The sequence below is a fragment of the Mustela erminea genome, chromosome 1 (genome assembly GCF_009829155.1).
Source record: "Mustela erminea isolate mMusErm1 chromosome 1, mMusErm1.Pri, whole genome shotgun sequence".
Taxonomy (NCBI): domain Eukaryota; kingdom Metazoa; phylum Chordata; class Mammalia; order Carnivora; family Mustelidae; genus Mustela; species Mustela erminea.
In genome coordinates, this window is record NC_045614.1 from 54,284,653 (window position 1) to 54,301,052 (window position 16,400).

At 43.9% G+C, this 16,400-nt stretch overlaps 1 protein-coding gene across 7 annotated transcripts in view; it reads right to left on the bottom strand.

Moving 5' to 3' along the window:
* The window catches only part of RAF1 (Raf-1 proto-oncogene, serine/threonine kinase), an 86,399-nt gene that overhangs the window by 579 nt on the left and 69,420 nt on the right, over positions 1 to 16,400 (bottom strand). For 5 of the 7 annotated variants that reach the window (XM_032327692.1, XM_032327704.1, XM_032327698.1 and 2 more), the window contains 10 exons: positions 15,982 to 16,041; positions 13,519 to 13,546; positions 13,286 to 13,413; positions 12,819 to 12,936; positions 4,827 to 4,911; positions 3,878 to 4,054; positions 2,246 to 2,292; positions 877 to 995; positions 386 to 517; positions 110 to 244 (listed from right to left, as the gene is read on the bottom strand). In XM_032327692.1, coding sequence (XP_032183583.1) covers positions 110 to 244; positions 386 to 517; positions 877 to 995; positions 2,246 to 2,292; positions 3,878 to 4,054; positions 4,827 to 4,911; positions 12,819 to 12,936; positions 13,286 to 13,413; positions 13,519 to 13,546; positions 15,982 to 16,041 — 1,029 coding nt within the window. The remainder of the gene's footprint in view (positions 1 to 109; positions 245 to 385; positions 518 to 876; positions 996 to 2,245; positions 2,293 to 3,877; positions 4,055 to 4,826; positions 4,912 to 12,818; positions 12,937 to 13,285; positions 13,414 to 13,518; positions 13,547 to 15,981; positions 16,042 to 16,400) is intronic. The other 2 variants (XM_032327722.1, XM_032327743.1) reach the window with 1 other exon arrangement.

Below are 16,400 nucleotides of genomic sequence, written 5' to 3' on the forward strand. Positions count from 1 at the left end.
CTTCCGACCCCAGTTGTGGCACCGGGTGGAGAACATAAGCCCACCTCCCTCCTTTCTATTTAGGAACTCCTACTTGAATCCATTCCTACACCCTTGAGCCAAGTCTTACCTGGGGAAAAAGAGGCCTCTCTTCCTTAACCTTCTTCACACAGTCGGCTACAAGCCTCTTCATTGCTTTGGGGCAGTTCTTATATAGCTTACTGAGGTCTGGGGAGGCATACCCTCGGCCCACCATGAAGATGATCTAAGAGGAAGCCAACAGTTGAGGGACCAGGTGGAGGAACAACAGTGACAGCAGCAACTTCTATCCTTCCTGCTGCTCAAACTGCAGGAGGCCCAGGGGCTTCCACAGCCCCGTCCAGCCTGTCTGCACCAGGGCACATACCTGATCACGGTTATTGATGTGGGAGTAAGGAAGCTCCCCTGTCATGAGCTCATAGAGCACAATGCCATAGGAGTAGACATCAGACTGGAAGCTGAATGGGTTGTTATCCTGCATTCGGATCACCTCAGGGGCCTACAAGGACAGAATGCATTCATTCACCACCATCTGGGCCCCACAGGCATCCAGGCACCAGGCCTGTCCCCTCCCGCTGGGCATGAGAGCCCTTTCCTCTGTTTATACTTCTGGCCCGCTCAGGCTCCGCTAACACAGGTTCAGGAAGCCTAGCCTCGGCCCCAGCACCTATGCCTCAGCATGGCTTTGGTCACCAGCTTTCAGAAAGCTCACATTTGCCTCCGGCTGCCTGATGTCACTGAAGGCCTCAATGAGGTGTCTGGGTACTGGGGAAATGTCAAATGCTCTGAGTCTGCACACAGACCTTCAGGGCACCCCTTCTCCCCTGCACCCTGCCAGTGGGACCCTCGCCTGCTCACCATCCACAGGACAGAGCCAGTGGGTTGTTCAACTTGCTGAGAACCACTCCAGCGCGACTTTACTGTTGCCAAACCAAAATCTCCAATTTTCACTGTCAGGCCTTCATGGAGAAATATATCTCAATGCTTGTTAAGGACTGTGGTTTCAGAAGAATGGTCAACTTAATTTTGAAACACTTCCCAAAGGTCTTCAGAGCACAGCATCTCTCTACCTCCTGTCTGTCCCCAGCCTTCTCTGGTTTGCTTAGATTTCTAAAGTTTTAAAAAGTCCTTCTGAAAGGCCCCTTCCTCCAGGAGGCAAGCAGCAGTTGCTCAGAGTGTCCGATTATGTGGCTCGGCCAAAAGTAAGGCAGTTTCCCCGTGCTGCCCTTCCCCGTTTCCACATCTAGGTGCCAGGTCCCTGGCCTTGTGACCTTCCCATGAAACAAGTGTCTTAAACCCCAAGATTTCTAAGGCTGCCATCTGCTGCTCCTTGGAGGCAGGCCTGGCCTGTGATGGCTTACATTTGTTCTGCCTGCTTTGTGCCCTCAAACGACTAAAATGTGAAGAACAAAATGGCATATCCCTCACGGACCACTGAGCACTGAACACTGTCCTAAGGGATTTCTCAGTAGAATAGGTACTGCTTGGTGACTTCAGATCAAGACCAAACTCACCTCATTTCTGGATAAAGAAGTCAGACAGTTTAAGGCTGACTTGGGATCCGCCAATGCAGTAACACATACCTCCTTCAAATCTACGGGGTCTACTCTCATGCTGGGATGTGTCACTCCCAAAAACCCATCACTAAAACATATCCCATACTTCAGACATGTGGCTCAAATAGGCCACATCCCACAATCTGACTCAACCCAACTGTGGCTCCTCTCACTGGCCAAGAAGCAGAAAAGGGCTGTAATGCCATCCACGCTCCTCTTGGCTGCAGGCAGGAGGCACATGCACAAGGGTTACATTTCCTGCCTTAGAGTACAAGCACTCGTCTTCAGTGTCCTTCTATAGGAACACAGTCTCAGAAAGGGGAAGGGCTGGTTCCAACAGTGACCTCTAAAGAAACGACTTCTGTTCACTGAAGAAACAATTTTCAGTAATCACTTCAATGATCTTGAAACATCTGGCCTGCAGCCACTTTCTGACCAGATACACACTGTCCACACGCTAGAAATAAACGTGCAAGACAAAAGCCCCATCCCTCCAACTTACATTTAGTAATGAAGAGCATAATAAAACTTTCAACCATAAGCCAAACATGTATCTCAACTCTTGTGGAAATCTTTCCAAAGTCACATTTGCTGGGACAAACTTTAAAAAGTCTCCCTTCGGTTTTTCTAAATTTAGAACTGAGCAAACGAAAGCAACCATCAAAGGATACTGTTGGATTTCATGTCTCTGTGGATGATGTTCTTTGCATGCAAATAGCTGTGAAGGGAAAATAAATCTATTAAAAACAGTCTGAGGGACATGGGTAGAAATAGCTTCAAATTTCGGCTAGGAAGGAAGCCACCAGAGCACCTGTTGCCTGGTAAGGGGCTACAGGTGGGGACTGGCTGGGCACTGATACAGGCTAGGCCACATCGTGCCTTGCCTGGAGGTAAGGCGACAGTGACTGAAGCATCTCTCCTACTCAAACAGTAATGTTGACAACCCAAATGTCCACCCACTAATGAACGCGTAAGTAGAATGTGGCCTGCCCGTACTGCGGAGTGTTATTCAGCTACAGGAAAGAATAAGGTACTGACACATGCCAAGCCCGTTATGCAAAGTCGAGCTAGACACAAGAGACCTCATTATCTTTCTGTTTGAGAAAGCTCAAGTGAACAAGCATAGGGAGGTACAGAGGGAAGACAAGCAGACTCCGTGCTGAGTGTAGAACCGGACACGGGGCTCAATGCCAGGACCCCAAGATCATGACCTGAGCTGAAATGAAGAGTCAGACCCTCGACCGACTGAGCCACTCAGGCACCCCTATCTCGCCTTCCATCATGACAAATGTTCTAAAATTAGATAGTGGAGATAGATGTGTGCCCAACTCTGTGAATATATTAAAAATCACTAAGATGCATGCATTTAAGGGGTTAATTGTATAGTATGTGGATTATATCCATAATTTTTTTCTATAAAGTAATTCTATTCCTTTTTTTAAGACTATTTATTTATTTGAAATGGAGCAGGAGCAGGGGGCAGGGACAGAGAGAGAACCAGACTCCCCGCTGAGCAGAGAGCCTGAGGTGGGACTCGATCCCAGGACCCCTGGGATCATGAACCAAAGGCACTTAACCAACCGAGCTACCCAGGCACCCCTGGCTAGTTATTTCTTGAAGTGTATAGAAAGTAAATTCCGAGAAAAAGAAAAAAAAAAGTAAATTCCATAAGAATTTTAAAAGGAGAAAGAGTTTACATAGCACTTGCAAGCACAGATTTAGCTTATACCTTCAGACATGCGGGGCTATGAGGAACTCCCAATCTTCTATATAAGAGGTACCTCAGAGGAAAAGTGTGACTCATACACCACACCACACACACCCCTTTCGGGTGGTTTCACGTGCAGGTGCTCGGGATGACTTTTAAGCATGCTCCAAAAGAAAAACAGATTATGGAAAACCATCTGCTCAGTCCCTCTTGCAAAAGCAAGTGCGCTTGCCGGTGGGCCATGCCTCAGAGCACGCATTCCCACAGTGGGCAGGGCCATGGCTGTCCAGGCAGGAGGTCTAAATCCCACAATACACTCTTCCGCGTCTGGGTAAATTCTGAGGGCACTGGCTCGAACCCCAATCTAAAGCCCCAAGGCAGGCGGCCTCAGCCTGGACAAGCTACCTTGAGTTCTCACTCCTTCAGCTCACTCCGGAGGCTTCCTTTCCAGCTATGCAACAGTATCACAGAAACCACTTAGCAGACTTGGATTTTTCCTAAACTAGGTCCTGACGTCAGATTATGTGGCTTGGCCAAAAGTAAGGCAGTTGATGTCCGCACCCCAGACTTTCTAGCCAGCAAGCCATCTACTCACTCCATTCCCTGAGCAGTCTGGCGGGCGATGTCAATCAACTGGAACATCTGGAATTTAGTCTCCTGGACATGCAGGTGTTTGTAGAGGCTGCTGCCTTCACACCACTGGGTCACAATCGCCAGGTTGTCCTTTGTCATGTACCCCATGAAGAGCAGGATGTTCACGTGCCGTGTTTTGCTAGAGGGGACAGGAGGAAAAAGGCTCTGAATCTTCAGCTGCTGCAAAATAGAGATCTACTCTGCTTTCCCACTGATGCTGGGTCCTGTGTGTCCTTGACGCCACCATGCTTACAATCTGGGTGGCTGGCCAAGCAAACATGCAAAATTGCTGATCATTAAGTTGGTTATTCACCTCAGTGAATAAAAGAACCCCGCTGTTATTCACCTCAGTGCTGCTCTTGAGAGAGAGGACATTCTCTCCAATCAGCATACACCCATGATTCCTCCCACAGGGGTCACGGACCCCTAACCTGTGCAATCTGTCATCATTCTAACAAGTCTAAATAATGACATTCCTACAAGTCTAAATAATGACTGAAGGACTTCGAAGCTGAAGGTCTTCCAGAATAAGGCAAACTGGCCATACAAAGAGCTCTTGGAAAGAAAGGTGAAAACAGAACCTATTTCTCTCTATCTCAAACCACAACCCAGAGCAGAACCTGGGCCCAGAGACCTGGAGGAGCAGAAGGGGATCTGTGCTCACCGCAAGCGGCCCTTCTAGAGGGCTGACAACCAGGCGAGCTGGAGGAAACTTTCCACACCCTTTCACTTACAAGGAAGGGCTTCTAGCCACAGGACTCCGCACTGAACACTAAGCACCCGTGCCAGCCGTAGGCCCTCGGAGACAGGTGCACATGCGCTGCAGCCCACCTCCTCCGCAGCTTCTGTCCCACCAGCCATGCCCACCCCCTGCCGCTCCGGGGAGGCTGGACAGCCTGCGCCCTACTCACCGGAGGACAGCCACCTCGTTCCTGAAGGCCTGGAACTGCTCTGGTGTGGGGTCGACAACCTTTAGGATTTTTACTGCAACATCTCCTGCAAATTAGTTTGTAGTCAGTGCAATCAGTTGAATGACCTTATTTTGTTGCTTTTCACATACCCTAGTTTTGAGAAAGATAGTGAATCACTTATTCAGGTATCATATTACCTACACAAATGGAACAAAAACACAAATTTCTAAATTGTTCGAGTGGCTGAAAAAAGTGATATACTATTATCCTTCAAATACCACCACATGGGCCCTGAACAGGTTTGCTGTCAACTCTTCCTATGAAGCCTGGCCTCCCCAGCAGTGAGGTCACTTGTGAATGGTCGAAGCTGGGCCTGTGAGGGTGGCAGTGGCAGACACGGGGAGGCCAGCAAACACCCGGTCTTTGGGGCCAGGAGACAGGCCGTTTAGCAAGCAACTGATACCAAACTCAGCCGTCACATTTTTTTGTTAGTTTGTTTCGAATTTTTTTTTAAAGATTTTATTCATTTGGCAGAGAGAGCACAAGCGGGGGGAAAGGTGGAGTAGCAGGGAGAGGGAAAAGCAGGCTCTCTGCTGAGCAAGGAGCCTGCAGCGGGCCCTGATCCCAGGATTATGATCTGACCCGGAGGCAGACGCTTAACCATCTGAACCACCCAGGCGCCCCTCAGCAGCCACATTTTAGTGAGACCTAAGATGGTGCCTTTTACAAATTCAAAGAGAATACTAAAATTAAGCTTCTCTGCCTTTAATACCTCAAAGAAGTAATCCTAGTGGTTCACGGTTACTAAGCCCTGGCACAGCGTTATCACCTTCAGTCCTCCTAGCTGCCCTGTGACTTAAGTACTGTTACCCTCATTTCAAAGGCAGCACAAAGGCTCAGTCACTGCCCAAGGTCATACAGCCTAAAGCCAGAAGTGCTGGAGCCGGGATCAGAATCCCAGTCTGACTCCAATGGCCGCCCTTCTAACTTCCATACCGACAAAACTGTCACACTGTGAGCTCATTACGTAACCTTAGAAACATCCAGAGACTGATTCTACTTTATGTGTGCTACTGATTTAGAAGCCACCTGCAAGTGTGTCTACACTGTATTTTGAATAGTAATTATAATAAATTACACAAAGCCCTAGAAGGACCTCAGATTTTCTTGGCAAGTGAATTTTACTGGAACACAGACTTTGAGAATCAATCAAAGTTGGCTGACGGCACCTTGGAGGTAATGGAATTCTTCCCCTTATCAAACACACCCCCTTGTAGCCTCTGGGGGAGCATTCCTCACCTCACTTGAGAACCAACTGGCAAAAAGATGGTTCTTATGACAGATACCAAACTGTTGCCCCATGGTCTCTGGTTATATCATCTAAAGGTGAAGTCCCCACTTACTGGCAGGAGCTCATCCAATTCACCAGCACATGCATTTACAGAGGGCCCAGAGCTGCCTTCTATCCCGGAAGATGGAGCTGGTAAACCCATGCAGCCCCACCTAAGGTTCCTTCTGACTGAGCAGGAGGGTAAGAGTCTCCTGCAGAGTTGCTCATTCTGGAGCAGTCTGAGCCAAGATAAGAATGCTGGGGGTGGGGGACAGAGAGGAGAGCCAATCTGTTTGCAGAGAGAATATAGAAAGGTTTTCTGAAACAAATGGGATATAAGCCAAGGGAAGAATTTAACCAAATGGGACATCTGTTAAACTAGATGCACCAGGAACAAAGGTAAGGTAAGGGGGAATGAAGGAAACATGAGCTATCTTCAGGGAACTCTAGTGTGTGATCTGGGCCCCTACAGACTAGGAGAGAAGCCAGGAGTGTCCTACCCCAAGAGCCTTGCATCCCTTCTGTAGACAAGATATAGCCAATAGTGGTGACACTGGTGACAGAAAGGAGGGGTGGAGGCAAGAAACCTCAGGAGGGTGGGCTGATCTGACATGGTAGTCAACGGGAGGGTGGAGAAAAGTACAATGCTGGTGGCCTAGGCACTAGGCAGGGCTTTAAAGGGATAGGCCAGGGCGGGCAGAGGAATGCTTGGGGAGACGATGGATGGGCCCTCAGAAGGGCTGCTCTTTGGGATCCTTTTCTACAGCTCTCCCAGGAGTCCACTCCAGCTGTCACTGAACTCACCCATTTTGGACCTGATCATAATGTAACCTCAAAGTTCAGAAGACTCACCAGCAGCCAAAGCCCACTTATGGTGACTCACTCTGACCTTGCAGTGCGACGAACATCCTCCACCTCCAGCCTCTACTTTCTGGCAGAGTGAGCAGGACTCACTATCCCTCTTTAGAGTTCATATTCTCTTTGTTCCATCACCAGAGCCACTTCATATCCTCTCATCTTTCTAAACCCTATTACTCAAATCTGCACTACGGCTCCATGTAAGGCATCCGCTGTCCACACCTATGCCTTCACGCAAGTCACTGGTGGGAACATGGTCAAACCAAAGACAGAGCCTCCATGGCACCTACAAGGACCCATCCTACCTGCCAGCTCACGGTCTGCAGTTAAGAGACTATATGCAATTTTTTACTGAAACTCGAGACTGCATACTATAGCTTTCCTTCAATTTCATGCAAATACTCCAAGCCAATATTGCCATAACAGGAATTCAGTCTGCTAGGAGCAATGGGCAAACATTATAGAAAATGGATTTCAACTCCAGTAAAGAACGAACGGTTTTATACTGGCAGGACTCCTCTGAACTAGAAAGAGTTCTCCAGTAATAAGCTCCCCAGTATTCTGAATTTCAGGCCAAGGCTCGCCAAGCCTCCCGAAGGTCTTGCATAATCTGAGACCTACAGATTTCCATCGTCTTTACAAGACCCTACAACTCCCCATGCCTGGACCTTAATCCTATTAGCTTCCAGAAGTTCCTTAAACAGGCAAGTGGACCACCTCAAACCCCTGGTTGCTGCTATCTGTGCACCCCGAGCCTCATGGAAGTGCTACTTCCCCAGCAGAGTCCTCCCTATTAACCCACCCAAACTGGCTATGGGGCCTGCCACTCCATACTTTTTTTTCCTCCATTTTCTTCTCGTTAGCCCTATTACACACTTCACACTTTGCTCAGTTACTGTCCCCACCAGAATAGAAACACTGTAAGAGAATGTTTATCTGTTTGGTTTGCTGCTTCATTCATAGCCCCTAGAGGAATGCTTGGAACTAAAAGCATGTTCAGAAAACACCAGATAAAAAAATAAATGAATTCTATGGTACAACCATCAGCAAGGACTGTTATGAGCAGACAAGTTGTCTGAAGCCCCGGAGTAGTCTATGTGGACAGTCGCTGGCACAGAGTACTAGGGACCTTACTGCTTGCAGCACAGGTCAGGAGTTGGTTTCTGGTGGGGAAGCTGAGACTCGGTGCCCAGCTGGAGGCCCCCAGGAGTGCACGGTCAGGTCTGGGCCTCCAACAAGGGCTGATCTCCAACCTGCCCTGGAAGTCCTCAGGGCCAAATACACCATTCAAGTCCACCTCTCCAGCACTCCACTCAACACAACAGACATTTAGTAATACTGCTTCCTGCTAATCTCTTCTTTTGAACATGTTTCAAAGATGACTAGAAAATTGTATTAACATTTCTTTCCCTTCTGGAATTATCCACACACCCTTATAGTTGGCAGTCTTAACAACATATAAAGGATTGTACTTCCTTCCTTTAGCAAGTAATATAAATGACCGAGGTAAATGGCCAGGGAACATGTTACAGAGGGTAGCTCAGAACAACTGCAGAAAGTGGTTATTTTCCTAACACCAGAGCTTCTTACTCTCCCTTTACAGTGAAGTCAGAGCCAAATACTACAAACAAGTTAAGACACATTCCTATTGATTTTATCATGTTTTTAGTAGGATACTAGTATCTCATTCAGCTACTACTGAAGAAGGAAGAGCTATTATCAGTTGGTAAATTGGGAATGTTTTTACCTTTTTTAAACACCCATTTCTTGTTTTAAACATTTAGAGTTATCTAAGACATATTAGGTACACCCCTGCTTTCTAGAACAGAATAGAATGAACACCACTCCTGCTCTTCTTACTGACTCAAAAGTTATAAACCTCAGCGCTAGGCTGGGATGAGGACCCAGACATGGATCCACCAGGCTGGTGGCCTCAACACTAAATAGCTTGAGACCGAAGGCTTTGCTGCCTTCTCCTCATGCCGTCAGTGATGGTTCCGGCTACCATCAGTACTGCCATCTGCATCCCTTTTAATGTGGTGTTTATCATTTGCAGAGGCTGGCAAATCAGATCCCAAACTTATGCTCTCTCGGTGTGTGAGCCCAAGGACAGCTTCTCACACGAAGTAAGCAAGCTTTAGTTCATGGATCCGAGGCCTCCATCTTGGCTGCTCAGATACTCGGGTCTACTTTCACAGCTTCTAGGCAGAATCAAAAATTTTAAAAATCACTAAAACAACTGTAATTTTTAACAAACTGAATGAACATTATATTGTATATAGGAACCAGAAAAACAGCAACAACAACAACACACATACAAACACACACAAAGAAGTATAACACAATCCAGAAATATGGTTTCCCTGGGCCTCCTGTTTTATTTTTTCATTCGCAGACCATGGCTTGCTTTCTGAGGGACTTACATAAGAGTGCATTGCTCCTTGTCCCTCTTGACTTTCAAAACTTAAAAAAGACTATAATCTTAAAAGTATTAGACATGCCATCTACAGTCTAAACGAAGTCTTTCTGGAAGTAACACTGTAACAAATATATCCCCTTACCATAGTCCAAAAGCTTACAGATTTGAGAGAAAACACAAGCTCACAGGTAGTACTGTGACAAATATAACTAATGGTTTGAAAAATTATGAATCCTCCCCAAATAAGAATGCTCAAGAGGAAACATAAATTTGAGCACAACTTAACTAGGTCTATTGGCTTTCAGCTGATGCTTTAACAATGTGGTATAAAAATTAAGTGCAGGGGCACCTGGGTGTCTCAGCTGGTTAAGCGTCCAACTCAGGTCATAATCGCAGGGTTGTGGGACTGAGGCCCACATCAGGCTCCCTGCTGATCGAGGAGTTTGTTGGAGATTCCCTCACCCTCTGCCCATCCCCCAACTCTTTAAAATAAATAAATAAATCTTTTCTTTAAAATGATTACGTTCTCCTAATGGAAGCATTAAAAGCAATATGCACTGCTCCACCTCTTGTAATTACTAACAGCCTTGTCTCAGATACAAGCACTCAATCCCACAAGACTGCATTCTTCTTCCATGGGACAATACCAAATAAAAGCTTTTGCACAGCAAGTAAACTGTCAACAAAAACAGAAAGAATGGGAGAAGGTATTTGCAAATAATTTATAAGGAGTTAATATCCAAAATATATCTCAAGAAATACCAAAAAGACAATCTGATTTAAAAATGGACAGAAAAAAAAAAAATGGAGAGAGAGGGTCACCTGGGTGACTCAGTGGGTTAAGCCTCTGCCTTCGGCTCAGGTCATGATCTCAGGGTCCTAGGATCAAGCCCCACATGGGGCTCTCTGCTCAGCAGGGAGCCGGCTTCCCCGGCCTCTCTCTCTCTCTCTGTCTGCCTCTCTGACTACTTGTGATCTCTGTCAAATAAATAAAATCTTAAAAAAAAAAAAAGAAATGGACATGGGGGGGCACCATAGGGGGTGGCTCAGTCGTTAAGCATCTGCCTTAGGCTCAGGTCATGATCCTGGCATCCTGGGATCGAGCCCCACATGAGGTTCCCCGCTGCGGGTGGGCCTGTTCCTCCCTCTCCAGCTCCCTCATGCTTGTGCTCCCTCTCTCGCGATCTCTCACAAACAAATGAAATCTTAAAAAACAAACAAAAAAATGTACAGAGAGGTTCTAAATAGACATTTCCCAAAGAAGATATACAAAAGGTAAACAGGTATATGAAAAGGTGCTCAATATCCCTATTATCAGGGAAATGTAGATCAAAACTCACAACTACAATGGAGTATCACCTCATATCTGTCAGAATGGTTAGTATCAAAAAGACAAGAAATAACAAGAGTTGGAGAAGATGTAGAATAAAAGGAAACCCTGTGCACTGTTTATAGGTATGTAAACTGGTGCAGCCACTGTGGAAAACTATGGAAGTTTCTCAAAAGATTAAAAATAGAACTACCATAAGATCCAGTAATTATACTGCTAGGTATTTACCAAAGAAGACGAAAACACTAACTTGAAAAGATAACTGCACCCCACATTCACGGCAGCATTATTTACAATAACCAAGACATGGAAGCAACTTAAGTGTGCAGCCATTAATGAATAAAGATGTGATATATATATACACAATGAAACATTCCTCAGCCATTAAAAAAAAAAAGAGATCTTGCCATTTACAACATAATGGATGGACGTAGAGGGCATTTTTTTTTTTAAGATTTTATTTATTTATTTGACAGAGAGAGAGATCACAAGCAGTCAGAGAGGCAGGCAGAGAGACAAGGGGAAGCAGGCTCCCTGTGGGGCTCAGTCCCAAAACCCTGAGATCATGACCTAAGCCGAAGGCAGAGGCTTAACCCACTGAGTCACCCAGGCACCCCCCTAGAGGGTATTATGCTAAATGAAATAATTCTGTGAAATAAAAATACCATATGATTCCACCTACACATGGAATCTAAAAAATAAAACAAGTGAACAAACAACAAGAACGGCACAAACAGACTCACAAATACAGAGAACTGGTGGTGTGGGTGGGGGGAGGGTGTGGCCACAGGAAATGGGGGAATGGGCCAAACAGGTGAGGGGGATCAAGAGGTACAAATCTCCAGTTATAAAATAAGTCAGTCACAGAGATAAAAATTACAGCATTAGGAATACAGTCAATAATATTAATACTGCATCGTCACAGAGATGGCAGCTATAATTAGTGTGGTGAACATGATGTACAGGATTGTCAAATCACTATGTTGTACACTTGAAACTAATAGAGAACACTATAGGTCAACCATACTTCAATAGTTTAAAAAAAAAATTTTTGTTTTCCTAAGGGAATCGCCCATTTATGACATCTATCCATATGTTAATAATATAAGGTACTCAGAAGACTGGAGGTCTTTCTCAGTTTTCAATATCTTGATTTTAATGCTCTGTTCATTTGATGCTCTTATCCCCTCTCAATCTCTGCCCCTGTATGTATAAAGACAAACATGAAACCATCCAAAATGGAAATATACGTAGGCATTTTCGGGTTTTGTTTTGTTTTTGTTTGCTTCATTAAAATGTGAATTTAGAAGGATGCCTTTTGGGGAACATGTAGTATTTTCCAAAAAATACTCCCAATATTTGCTAATATCCTAAAGCCAGAGTCATTAAAAATCTGAGGGGAAGATGTTATGTTGCCAAAATACATAAACTGTGGCCACAGGTATTAAAATAGTACATTTCTTCCAAGTGACAAAGTGTTTCCATTACAATAAGAACACTAACATTCCACATAGATTCAAGAATGAAGTCTGCGTGCTCCCTGCTTGATGGGGGTTCCCCACAACTGACCCAAGGCAGTACAAGAGAACTTGCTTCACGAAGCTCCTGGCGGTCCTGAGCCCAGCTGTTTGACTATGGGCATGTTAGTTCATTCCCCTCTTGGGACCTCGGTTTTCTACATGCAAATCTCTCAGGTTCTTCCCAGCTTTCGGTTTCTAGAATCCATGCCCTCCTCACAGTAGCAGACTCTTACTCCTCTAAGGAACCTGAAAACACCTCCCCCCTGTATTTAATCAGTTCCTGAGACTTGACTGGAGGGCTCACTCTTCCTCATCAATTTCTAGGTTCACCTGGAAACCATATCATACCAACCACAGCATCACCAAATCTAAAAAGAAAGCTATGAAAGGTCACTGAGATATTAAGTTCAAGCTTTAGAGGTAATCAGGTATCCCTGAAGAGCACCACTGTGAACCACACAGCACAATGAACTGATGGTATCCCCTTCTTGGCCCTTTCTGGGCCTTGCAGTAAAGGGAGTGCCCCCCAACATACCGTGCCACTTGCCCTTATACACCGTTCCAAAGGAGCCTGACCCAATCCGAGTGGAGAGCATCACTTCGCTGGCTTCTATTTCCCAGTAATAGCTTGAATCTCTCTGTCCACGAGGCCTCTGAAACCAGCAGAGATCATTAACACACTCCATGGAATGGTAAATCTGTTTAAGATGGGTGTCAGAGAAAAGAACAACCCAAATCCACACATTCCCCTATCTTTTAGAGAAAGACACTGTCATTCCAATTTTGATATTTTGAAAAAATTGTATTTTAGCTGTGCCCTGCCTTACAATAAGCCAACAAATTCTTTAACACAAGCATGCCAAAAATGGCAGACATTTATAATAACTTTCATTAAATTTTTTTTAATAGAGCCCCCCAACCCCCTCTAAAAGTATTCCCATTTCTGATTCGTTTTTTCTTAGTAAATCCTAAAATATAGGAGGTACTGTAAGCCATACTCACAATTTTGTTTTTCTCCTGGGTCCCAGATCCTGGTGCCCGCTCTCTCTGTGCTGGCACAGGGGTTTTGGGCTGTGACCAGCCTGTTGGGCTCAGATTGTTAGGGCTGCTGGACAAGGCTGAAGGTGAGGCTTAATAGACAAGACAAACAGAATCCACACATGGATAAGCCAACGGAAGATACACAGCATAAAGAGAAAAAGCCCATTATTATTTGTTAAACTTTGGACAAGTACCTGATTCACTGTGGCTTCGAATTGCATCCTGAAACAGAAAAGGAAAGCTGGTCAATTTCTGCACCAGAAAAGATGTTCTCTGGGGGAAGGAAAAGGGAAAAGGAGAATTTGCAGGAACAAAGTAGATTATAAATCTCTAAAATACAAAAGGCCTAATTATATACTCTAACTTTCCTTTGATTAATTTTACCAAATGTCAGTGGTCAATTATCTCCAAGATTATCATCAAATATTAGAACTGATGTTAGCTTTTTCATATATCACATTCTTTTGGAATGGAAACTACATTCTTTTCCTCAGGAGAAAGCAATGCATATAGCAAAGTGATACTCATGCAAGAACACTAGCAAAGTTACTATCAGCTGAGATCTTTCCAATGACTGAGGATCTTGCTCCACTGAGGCTCAAGCAAAACAAAACAAAACAGAACTTGGCGATCAGGTGGCAAGCTCACTCCTACTCTTCTAGTTCAGGGCATACTGACCAGAAGCTGGACTGGATAAGGGGAAGCACCATAACTCTACCCAAGCCTAAAATCATGAAATGCTGGAAGGACAATAAATCCCCTAGTCCAAAACCTACATTTTACATATGAGAAAACAAATATAAACAAATAAAGAGACTTGGCCAGGACCACACAGCCAGTAGGTGGCAGAAATAGAACCAGAAACCATCACCATGGATCTCAGCCCTGAGCTCATTTGCCACAAAATGCTCCTGAGACCTTATGAGTAAGCTTTTAAATTAGTTACATTCTACTTAGGTAAGAAGTCAAAGGCTACCTTTAGAACTTACTAGAAACTGTTTGGGTAGAACAGTTTAAATCACAAGGCCTTCCATAAGACCTATATTTCTATTTTATAAATCTTTATTTGGAATATACAAATAGTTATGATATAAAGCCATTTGGCTTCCATATCCTCAAAAAGGGTATTTTTTTGGGGACCCCAATTCTGTTTTCTTTGTGTAACCACAATAAAGATACTTTTTTCACACGACTATTAATGGAATGTTCCCATTCCATAACATTTTTACAAGATAAAAAGAATAAAAAACCAAGCCACCCCTCCCCCTAACTCTGGCAGCCCCAAGCAATAAAGCCTGGACCTGGGGTTCCCAAATGTGGCCAGTCTTCAGAATCACCTGGAGGTGTGTTTAAGAGCAGATTCCTCCTCCACTCAACTAGGATTGATTAAGCATTTCTGGGAAGAAAGGTGGGAAGCCCAGGAATCTGTTTTTAAGTGGACAGGATGACTGCCAGGTAGGCAAAACACTGGCCAAAATTAACCTGAATTTCAACAGAATATTCAGCAGCTATAGCTTTATTATCCAACCAATGCACTCTATTTTTTAATCCAAGCATGGCACAATGTATTTTTACTGAACAGAATTATATATCATGCACTAGGATTTTTTTCTTGTCACAGTAATTTTCTGCCCCACATACATTATATACCTCATATTTTTATTCCTAGCTAATTTCTACAATTGGACTTATCCTAGAAAGAACTTTTCAATCATCTTGGAATCTAAATATTAAGGAGAACAACAAATAGTTTAAACAAAGAATGTATACTTTAGAAAAGCCGAATCATATGTGATTTTTAAAAAAGAATCAAAATTTGCTCTGCCTCTAAAGCTTAGAGAGAATTAACACAATAGTGCTAGTTATTTTTTAATAAAAATGCAAGAATTTTCACTTTTAATGTCCCCTCTAAGCATTAGGGTGTTTACACAGAAATAAATCATAACAGAAGTCACTAGTTTATCATTTTATTATCAGGACTAATCATGATAGAAGTAACAAAATTCAGAGCTTGCATACACATGACCGACCTCCTCACAATAATCTTGTGCTATTCAAAGTGCCCCCAAAATGGCCAGTTCAGGCCCACATTCAGAAGCCAACGTTTTTTTTAATCCCTGCCACCACTGACTTGGTAGAAAAGCACACTGAAAATGATTCAAGGTCTGAGAGAGGTACAGGTGTACCTGAAGTGGCAGGTGTCCCTGAGGTTTTTCAAGGAGTACTTCATAATGTAGAGAGAATATAGCTGTCGTTGACAAGCTTTTAGCAAAAGATTTTCAGGGCATACCAATCAAATGGATATAGCTGGTTTCTGAATGAGGTATAAATACAACAGTGATGCGCTGGGCACCAACTAAATAAATCTAGTATTAGTCTTTGGTTGGAATTAATTTTTTTAAAATACATTTTAATGCCCCGGCCTCAAAATCTCACTTGAGAAAACTTATTTCACCTGTCCGCAATCCCACATACAATATATACATATACTTTTTACTTCTATATACTCTATTGTCAAAAAAGAAAACAGGAAAAAAAGTCTGGCAAGAAGTATAAAATTTAACTTAGTGACTGTTTCATTTGATAGGCTATTGTCTGAAGGTCTTAGCAACCCTATTAATTTACAAGAAAGCAAAGGCATGAAGAAGAATACCTACTCTTCCCCTCAAACAAAATCGTCTGGACCACGCCCTGGGAGAAGCATTCAGGCTGTTATTCTAGTCCAAAGCAATGAGAAATAAAGAAGAATAAAGAACAAAGGAAGTATTTTAAGTGATTCAGTTGTTATTAAAGATGAATTAGAAAGCAAAACCAAACAAATAAAACACACCAAAAAGCCAAGAATAGAAAAAGCAGTTTGAAAATGTTAGCTTTGGGTACTTTAACATCTCCCTAAATAATCTGCTTAGTAATTCAATGAAGACTCCCCCTTTTATTTCTAAATAAAATCACTTAGTCTCTCTGAGTTTGTAGCTCTCCATCACTATTATTTTCTTTCCCGCACCAAAATGAAACTACTCTTCATATAGCTCATTCACTAGTTCACTCAGTCCTATTCAAATCTAAAATGGAAAGA